General features: G+C 40.1%; 1 protein-coding gene across 1 annotated transcript in view; it reads right to left on the bottom strand.

Moving 5' to 3' along the window:
- Positions 1 to 3,101: 3,101 nt before the first annotated feature.
- Positions 3,102 to 10,095, bottom strand: part of cpne4a (copine IVa) — a 67,921-nt gene continuing 60,927 nt past the window's right edge. Inside the window, exons 14-16 of the mRNA XM_036538355.1 lie at positions 8,018 to 8,151; positions 7,467 to 7,703; positions 3,102 to 3,591 (exon numbers count right to left, since the gene is read on the bottom strand). Of these exons, the coding sequence (XP_036394248.1) occupies positions 3,460 to 3,591; positions 7,467 to 7,703; positions 8,018 to 8,151 (503 nt within the window). The 3' untranslated portion in view covers positions 3,102 to 3,459. The remainder of the gene's footprint in view (positions 3,592 to 7,466; positions 7,704 to 8,017; positions 8,152 to 10,095) is intronic.

Genomic DNA, 10,095 nt, shown 5'->3' with positions numbered 1-10,095 from the left:
TATTTTAGAAAGAACAATACCTTTTATTTATGTTATTCCCCATCTGCGACCCATTGCATGGCATGCATTGATTCAGAATTGTCCCAGATCTCCCAGATTATTTGTTTTCAGTTTGCCTCTTTTGAACAAACATTGTGAAACAAAAACCTTTGGGAACAAAAAACAACATTCATATTACCTCACATCAACCTTACTTTTACTTTTAACAGTGTGTACCACACCATGAAAATGAATGAAAAATCTGAGTCACGATCTGAAAATTTGGTGAATGAATCCCGTTATGCCTTGTAAAGTCCCAGGCGATTTCTCAGAGGAGAAAATGAAATGCTCAGAAATACTGTTCCTTCCTTTAATACTGCTGGTGTGAACCGCAGATCCTTTTTTCCCCTTTTTTGAAAATCTCTTTTAAAACTGGTTTACAAAGAGCTGTTGCGAGAGGGTTCTTTCTGGTAGGAGATTTAAGTCATACATATATTGCCTGAATCAAAAATATTTTGGCCACTGAACACTTATTTGCTTCAAAAGTACTTTTATTCATTTTTTGTTATTACTATTATTTGCCCATTTGAATTAATTCTCATGTAATTATGTAATTATTTTCTAAATAGTATATTTAAATATTTCCTTTTTAAATGTGTATTTTCTACAAGCAGAAAATATTATTTTATCAATACTTATCAAATTAACAACCCCATTTCCAATTAGTGTATCACTCCCGATATATAAATGATAAATGCCTCAATAGAGGTTGTGGTGGTAGATCACATAACATGCACCTCAGACAAAGCTACTGCTAAGCAGGTGTTTCCTCTCACAGATCAACAGTTCAGCTGTGATTTATAGGCGCACAGATTGTTTATGGCATAATGGTCAGACCTACAGTCTGTGTCCTCCTGCTTGAAAAAAGGTAAATATTGAGAAAGCAACTATAACATCTGCAGTTGACAACAGTGTATTTTCAGCAATGTCATCCATATTGTTTTCTTCTTTATTTATCTTTACTCCTTTTTTTTCCCCTTGGTCTTGTCCTGTTGCTAATCTCCCCCGGAGTTTTGCGGTTAATTATGCATGACGGCAGTGCTCATATAAAGCTGGCGTTTCACTGGACTTCAAAGAACTCACTTCCCAACTCACAGAAGCAGGCGCTTGCATCTCTCTGGAAAGAACCCCCTCTCTGACCCACATCTCACTTCTCAATCTGCCATTCTCTCCTTGCAGAACAGGGATCATGATTTACTATTCTCTGTGATTTCACCACGTCTGTGAGTATGAACCATTGCTAGTAAATCTTACTAATTTGTTTCTATGCTAGTGAAATTCACCAGCATTGACTGCATCAAAATAAATACCTTCCTGTTGGTAAGTGCTTGGTGCAAAAATGTGAATGTAAACATGCTGAAGCACAGCAGACAGCTGTGCTTGGTTTTGGAGCCTCATGTGCTAGACAGTGTATTGTATCATGGGGATCTCTCCGTGGTGCCCAAAGTGGGAGCAGTCACTCCCAAGGGCAGTCTGCAGTGCTGAAACTTGGATCTGAAATCGTGTGAGCTGTCCAAAGTCCTGAAATTGTACACAAAAAAAAACACTCATTTACAGGGTGCCCCATAATCCCTTTACCCCAGGTGCTGTGAGCTGAAATTAAGCTTTGAGATGATGCTCTTTTGAACAAGAAAATCTCCAAACAAGAACATGAAACAACGAGAGACAAAAGACTTTCGTAGCAGCCTCTACCAAGACAGTAATCCCACAGCAGAAAATGTGAACCATCAAACATGGTGCCTCATCAAACACGATGCTTCATCATTTTTTATCTTCATGCAGAAAACAATGGCACCTGCATGGAATTCCTAATTATTAATTGTATTTACTCACATATAGCAATCTCAGGTGTGCTTAAACTTTAACCAATGTGACAATAATGACACTTCATAACTTCCGGTTCTTAATAAAAAACAAGGATGATACAAAACGAGTAGTCCTTAAAACAGTTTGCAGATTTGGTGGAGACAGTCAGCCTATAACATTGTAGAAAGGGGATAACAGGGTTGAGCCTCAAAACATGGTGACCTGCGGCCAGATTCCAACCTTCAGTGTGGTGATTAAATGGGATCAGTGGCAGAGACAGAGTGGCAGAGTGGATTTCATCTATATCTCCACACTCCTGTGCATGGAGAGATACTTGTTCTAAACTTTCATTCAAAAATAACTTTAAAAGTATATAAGACAAGACACGCTCTTTCTCAGAGGTATGATGGCTGATGCAAGTACATTTCCTTGACTAACATGCTATAATAGCCTCTCTTGATTGAACCTATTCTGTTCACAATAAGAAACTATTAATCTACACTCCCAATTTTCCAAATGAGGACCAATAGCAGACAAGAGTGCCTTTTTTGTTTGGTTTGAGAAAAACAATGTTGATGTACACATTATGTACAGGTTCACTGGCTCAAGATGTGCACATCCTATGGAAAACTAACTATGCTGACCTCTTGTATTTACTTGTGCAGTGTGGAGTTGGTTGCCATTTAAGTCAGATTATGATCCCGTAGTTACTTTCAATCCTTCAACTGACTTTTGTTTGAGTTGAATTTGTTTCCCCTCTTGCAGCCTTGATTTATTGGGTAAAAATAAACCCGTTTTGTTCTCAGTGAATCGGCTTACTCAACTGCCTGGCTGCAGAGCCCTCCCCCATTTTATAAAAGGCATGAACCTAAACTTCTCAAGTAGTACATTCACAGGATATGATGTAAGGGCTGCATTGTGGCCTTTGGGTTAAGGACCTTATCATGGCTGCAGGTTCAGTTCCGCAGTGAAAGAGATGTAGATGTGTTTCTAAATAAGACACTTAATTATAACTATATTATATAATTAATTATAACTATAATATAGAGACTATATTATATAATGGATGAGTAAAAAGTAAGCATGTAAACCTCTTTGGTGAGTGCCAAGCAAGTACATAATGCAATGAAACGCCGGTGTCCCCTTGACACTCAACATTCCACACCAAACTAAAAGAACAGAACCAATGAAAAAACAACATCTCCTTTATTATTAACATGCAAAATACAGTTCATGCATCTGCAAAAATTGTCTGTTTGGGCGCAGATGTCTCTAGTACATTTAGCTATTCATTCTCAGTGATCCAAAATGCTTTACAATGTAAGAATATTAAGAAATTTAGCAAAATCTCAATAAACCTGTATAAAAAGAAATACAGATATCTTGTACATTACTTCGTCAATCGATTCCAGGTTGACATGCTCTTATTCAAAGACGTCAGTTAGGTTGTTTCATAAGTTTGTTTTTTATTCTCCATACAAATGTCTTCAACAATTACAACTGCATAACAGATGCAAGCCTTGGCGACCGCACATGCAATAAAAGGTTAGTTTAGTTTAAAAATCACCTAAACGTGCTATCTCTTTAGGATCTATGTAACATTGTGCTGAGCAGTTATGGGCCAAACGTCCGGGAGGACTCATATTCACTGAGGTCCTTGGGCTTGATCCCCTTGCTGTTGTAGTAGTCGACCACCTGGTTGGGAACCTCTGCTAAAACGCTTTTGGCCAGGGCCGCAGGGGATGCCTACAGAACAAAAGGAACACCCAGATGTGAAACTCTCTTATGATACCATGACATAAGCGCAAAACAACAAAGGGCAGAGGGCACTCAGTCTCAGCAAATAAATTATTCGCTTTGTATTCCTCTGTCATCAGTCAATGTCATACGAGTGAATGCAAAAATCTCTATACATCAACAAAAAAAGAAAAGAAAAACACAACTTTTGGAAGTTGTGACAAAGTAATGGTGCATTATTTATCTGAGAGGGCTTTGACCCCATATTTTTAACATTAATGTTTAATGTTTAAATAGCTAGCACACGACGTGAGAATGTATATAATTAACTATCCTTTTAATTGGCAAATACTTTACATTTCAAGATCTACAAGTGTTAAAACCCACCTGTGGGCATAACTAATAGCAAAGTTCCCAGTACAGAGAACTGTCTGAAATTTAAACATTGATCAAACTGTGAAATTAGTTCTCCTCAAAGATACAGAGATGCATCAACAAGATGGTTTTCAATATTCTCCCACTGGAGATCCCATGAGCCTTGTCTGTCAGACAAACAGTCAGCTCAAGCAAAAACACATCTTATTACACACGTATTTCATCCTAATAGCCAGTCCTGTTCATACCTTCCTTCTTATTTAAGAGACAAATCCTTATGTCTTTAGTTGAAGAGGGTGGGGTAGGAGTTTTGTCAGCTTTGATCAGTATTGAGTTGATTGTGAGAAGAGATCCCTCTCTGTTCCTAAATGTGGAAGTTCCCATCATGTATAATTGGCACCAAGGGCCACCATTTATGCCTTGATTTGCCCCTCACATGGATTTTCAGGGTAAGGCCTAAGAAGCCCTGCAGCGAGAGGGCTGTTGGGGGGGGCGGGGCACACTAAATGCCAGATACGGCTGATAAAACTAATCTGGCCTCCCTGCGACACTTGCCCCATTTTACCAGCGGTTCCCTCAACGTATCAATTACCACCTGAGAAAAGCATTATTCTGAGACACGAGACAAGGGATCAATCCTGAATTTTACATGGCCGCAGGGAGAAGAGGAGCGCAGGTCACTCATTTAAGAAAACGGAATTAGACACTCAGCCGGTACTTTCCTTCAACACCCCTAGTGACAGAGTGGGATACTGGCCGAGCAAAGCATCAGCGCTCTCATAAAATAAAACGAGTTCCTTTGTCGGAATCAGTTCCGCCAAAGACAGTGAGACGAATGCTTCTGAAATAAGCATGTAGTGTCTGGGGAAAGTACCCTGTTCTTTACAAAGGCCTAAAAGCTTGTTTACCTCCAAATCATTGACAAACAAATCAGGAAAACCTGCACAAATCCACCTCATGTGATTTACATTCCTGCACAGTAGAACAGGGGCAAGAATGCAAATATAATTTGTTACGAGCAAAAGATTAAATCTTAATTGGACCCATTTGTCCACCTTCCTATGACCACAGGGTACAAAATTAAAAGCTGTACTACGCGATACTGTTGCCCTAACGGCTCCCAGAGTGCAATTAATTGCTGGATGAAATGAAAGGCCATATATAATCTAATTTTTGATGCACCTTGCCTCAAGTTTGCAATATAGTTTTGAGAAAGCATGTTTGGATGCATTGAAGTGGAGGAGGAGGAGGAGGTTGCTCAAAGAGGACATAGCAGGGCGAGTCAGGAGGGACCTAGATTCAATTCCGACATTAGTCATGAGTCTCCAGCTCTCTCTCTCCTCCCTTCCCTCTCTTAGACACTATTTAAATATGGTGTGCAGCTGTGGGGGTCCCGCTGGCTCAGCCCCCATTAATGCATAACTTCTCTCCAGCTGGAGAGTCGCAGAGAGCTGTGAGGAATGACAATCTCTGGCAGTTTAAAGAGGAAGCTGCACTCCAGCGATGAGAAAAAGGCCCTGCTTTTCCCTATGCAAACGTTAATGATGTGTCTCCTCTCCTCTTTGTAATTTCCCTCTTTTTTTTTCTGCCTCAATGTTTAAATGGAAAAATTTGGCAACCTTCCAAGCCCTGATTTTCTGCATCCAAAGAAGACAAATTTGGTCTACTGAACAAAAAAAGATACACTTGAGAGACAGGCTCTTTCCACAAAGCCAAGCGAGAAGAAATTAGACAAATCCATGCTTTGGAGTATTTATGGAGAAGAAAATACATTATCTGCCTCCTCAATTTCTAAATATTTCACTGAAATATAACAGGAGCATAGCAACTGTTATTTTCTCCTGAAAATGTAAACCACCCTCAGTGAATATTTGGCTGCTTAAATCCCAAGCCTTACCATGCTTTAGTATGTGAAAGGCTGACAGAACTACCCTCTGCCTTGTTGAATTTCTTAAGATTATTATTAAGATTAGATTAAGTTCATATGGTTATCTTTGAGATGGTAAACCCTGGGTCTTGGATGGATTTAGATGGACATACCAAGCATTTACATTACCAGCTTTACTAGGGCCAATAACCTTCCCTGAGTTTCACTTTTAATTACTTTCATAGGACTCTCTTTTATGTATGTATGTTCTGGTAAGTCAGAATAGTGCTACTGTGACATTTTAGTCAGACTGTATGAACCCATATGCAAAATATTTAAAGCAGATTTACTGGCACAGACACATTTTTATGGAAGACTGGCTTTAGCTATATTTAAAGATGTAATGCATTGGTTGGGACACATCACCGATGCACATAACAGAAGAAAAAGAACAGCACAGTTTCAGCAGAGAAACAGTTTCCTCATTAACATTAAGGTGTTTAATGAATGAAGTTGTACCCAACTCTAAAGTATCCTTAACAGCTCTTGACTGTGTGGTCATATTGGTTGTGTGGGGAGGTGGGGGTTTGTTACACTTCTCAGTGTTCCTGTATCTTCCTCCAATCCACTCCGTGTCTCCGTATGAACAGTGAGCTGACTGCATTACTCTTTATCCCCACCTCGTACCTCTGTGACCTGCTACCACAAAACTTCTGTTGCCACGCTCACAAACCATTTCATTTTCCCTTCCAGACCGAGAGGCGAAACAGTAATTAAGTGAGCATTTACACTGAGGGGCGTTAGATCGCATCGGGGGGAAATTAATGAAAAAGAGGGGCACTTAGTGGCAAACAAGCCATCAACAGGCTCTGAGCTCAAAACACATGAATAGCAATGCTCTCATTATAAAGCTGAGCAGTGTGAGTCATATAACTCCTTTGAGTCACAATCTACTAATTTGTAGTCCTTCTAGCTAGACAGAAAAAAACCTTAAATATTCACAAACAAGAAAAAAAGAATATTTCAAAAGTGCAATGTGCACATTCACAGAATGTTTAAATTTATATATTTATTTGTATCAATATAATAATCTCATACAGTACCAGTCAAAAGTTTGGACATGCCTGCTTAAGACAAGGAAACATGCATTCAAAGACATTTTGATGACTTATGCTTAAATGCTTGAAATTTGTTTTCTACACAAGTACAGTGAAGTTGATGCCTATATATGAATTTTTTCCAAAAAAAAAAAAATTAAACTTTTTTGACTACTTTGAAGAATCCAAAATATAAGATAGTTTTGACTTGTTTGGTCACTGCATAATTCCATTTATGTTACTTCATTGTTTTGATGTCCTTACTATAATTCTAAATACAATGTAAAACTATTAGTAAAAATAAAGAATAAAAGTTGTTTCCAAACCTTTGACTGGTACTGTATGAGACTATTATATTGATACAAATGAGAGTATTAAGCCTTATTAAGGCTTCTCTCATCCCTGGCATCTGTAAAGGCCAGTGATGACAGCTGTTTCTTTCAGGAGTTGTTTCAGGCAAGCTGACCTAAAAAGCCTGCATCTCTCTTGCCCCCTTCACAGTTCCTGTGCAGAGGCCGTGACACAAAGCTCACAAACAAACTCACGTGTTTGAAGTTGCGGAAGGGCACAAACTGCACGATGTCCCTCAGGACGGGCTCCCCCTTGGGCGAGCGGAGGATGCCATCGTCGCCATCCAGCATCTGCATGTCGCTAAAGTCGGCGTTGCCCACGCCCACGATGATGACGGACATGGGCAGGTGGGAGGCGTGCACGATGGCCTCACGGGTGTCGGCCATGTCGGTGATGACGCCGTCCGTCAGGATCAGCAGGATGAAGTATTGCTGAGGAGAGAGGAGAGGGAGGTGAAGACTCAGAGTGAGGACAGAGAGAGGGTGAGGGCGAGAGAGCGAGAAGAGAAAGAGATTTTTTTTGTCTTAGTTACAAATAAAACATGAATATAGTGTGAATAATGACAAAATGTAACAAGTGCCTCAAATTTCTCACTGAAAACTCACCACCATCGTCATCCCAGAAAATGTAACCCATTCACAATTATGCACTGCAGTAATTCACCTCACAGGTCGACTGTACACAAACACTGTGAGGACGCAGTAGTGTGTGATTGGAGAAGACTGGAGAGGCACAGCTGTCTCACCATTGCCTCTTTGGTGTGCATCTCCTCAGAGGCAGAATTGGCCACTTTCTGGATGATGGGGGCGATGTTGGTGGGGCCATACAGCTGGATCTTGGGAAGGCAGTTCTGGTACGCTTCAACGACACCCTGGATACCTTCATGGATACAATTACAGAGTACACCCACTCAGACACCTATGAACTGAAGATTAATCATGCATACAAGGAAATGAATTCTGTCATTTGCCAGCAAAGCAGCTAAGAGTGTCCAGGTAAAACAAAATAACTTTAGCTTACTTGAGGTTGGAACCCATAGCAATCCATCATGGGGAGCAATTTGAACTGTCTTGACTTAATACAGCTCCAGAAAAGTAATTCCTTGGGTCAGTGGTTCTTAAACATTTTGACCCCAGGAGCCCAATTAAAAGTTCACTTCCCTCTTACAACCCACCACAGAACGCAAAGATATAATTTGAGACCACCTGTGTACTCTTGAATGCCTGAAACAAATAATTACAAACTGATTTCATCATTTAACCATTTCATCTCTTCATTATCCAGCACAAACCTGATTTTCGGGTCCAAGGAAGCAATTCAGCATAGTTTAAGAACCAATGCCTTAGGTTATTGGCATTCTTATTAGAGATGACACACACACACATGCACATACATAAGCCAGCTACTGACTCCCCTCTGAGCCAATATCATAATTCACTTTTAAATCACCTGCCTTATGCCTTGAAAATAGTTGAAAGCAGTGCAGCAAATAAAGTTTGATTTGAGTGAAGGGAGAGGGAGTGAGTGGTTGACTGACCCAAGTGAATGTGAGTCCTGTAATCAAAGGAAAATCAAAGAAACAGCTGGACAGTCTCTGCACTGCCCTGAGTCTCTGGCCCCTGCACTCCAAAAATACCACCCTTAACCCAGCTTCAAGAGGCAGCAGAGATGGCACCAAAACATCAAAGGGAACTACATTCATATTCCAAAGACAAAGTGTGCACCAAATATCTGCATGGAAATATTACATATTACTTATGATTACATTACTGGGGCCTACTCATGTCAGGAAGAGCCTCCAAGTCAGATTTATTTAGCATTGCATGTCAGACTGTAATTCAGTAAAAAATAAAAAACATATCATTCCTGCAGGAAACCACCACCATAGCACCTCACCATCCCAAAATTAGAATAGTATGTGTATCGCAGAAAGTGAGAGAGCGAGGAAAAAAGTCTGTATGTGTGTGAGATCACTCTGGTGACAGAACTGTCAGAAATGAAACCCTATTACTCCAAAACAAACTGATAGAGGGGCTGTGTAATGTTCCATCAGGATTTACACAACACTGGCAGGAAGCCAGGAGTCTGCTCTATTGAAAAGATGCAAATTCTCAGGGATTTTATCCTGTTCTTCTTTATTTTACTCAAGGATTATAAACCATACTTATCTTTCAAACAATACATTATACAAGTACTGTTATACACTGAATTAGCAAATTAGTGACACACAGTTACTGGGGAATGCTGCTTGTGCATCTTCCATTATGGCATTATTACCTATTGACACTACATTGACATTATACTAATTACTGTATTATATTATAATGAGGGTTTCTTTTTTTCCTCTGAGCCTGGTTGGATGATTTAAAAAAAAAGAATCATCAACAAATACCTATAGAGAATGCACTGTATTAAAAGCTAGGAGCTGCATTTGAGCTGCTCCAGTTCAATATGACTTAAAAAAAATCTACAGGGGTGTGGGGGTGTGGTTCTACTTTGAAGCTTGAGGGACCAATCAGCAGCCGTTTCCAATCCACAGCCGGTGAGAGGCTGAGTAATGATACTGGACCACAGGAGGGGCTGCTATGCAACCAGTCCATACGCCATGCCTGTTCAAAACTCTGTTTCAGCTGATTCCAAGTGAATTCTGCCCCCAAAGAAAAGAAAAGTCCCTCCAAAGAGCTCATACTCATGCAAGGCTGGGGTGTAGCAAATGAAGTCCTCCAATGTACTCGCATGCCAACTGCACCGTTTTTTCTCAATTCGCCCAGCACACTACTGTGAGCTAAGTGCCAACCGGAGGATGGGCATGGCTTCACTGGT

The sequence above is a fragment of the Megalops cyprinoides genome, chromosome 10 (assembly GCF_013368585.1).
Source record: "Megalops cyprinoides isolate fMegCyp1 chromosome 10, fMegCyp1.pri, whole genome shotgun sequence".
NCBI classification, from domain to species: Eukaryota; Metazoa; Chordata; class Actinopteri; order Elopiformes; family Megalopidae; genus Megalops; species Megalops cyprinoides.
Note: the sequence above shows the minus strand (reverse complement) of the source record. Positions and strands in the feature narration are given on the sequence as shown.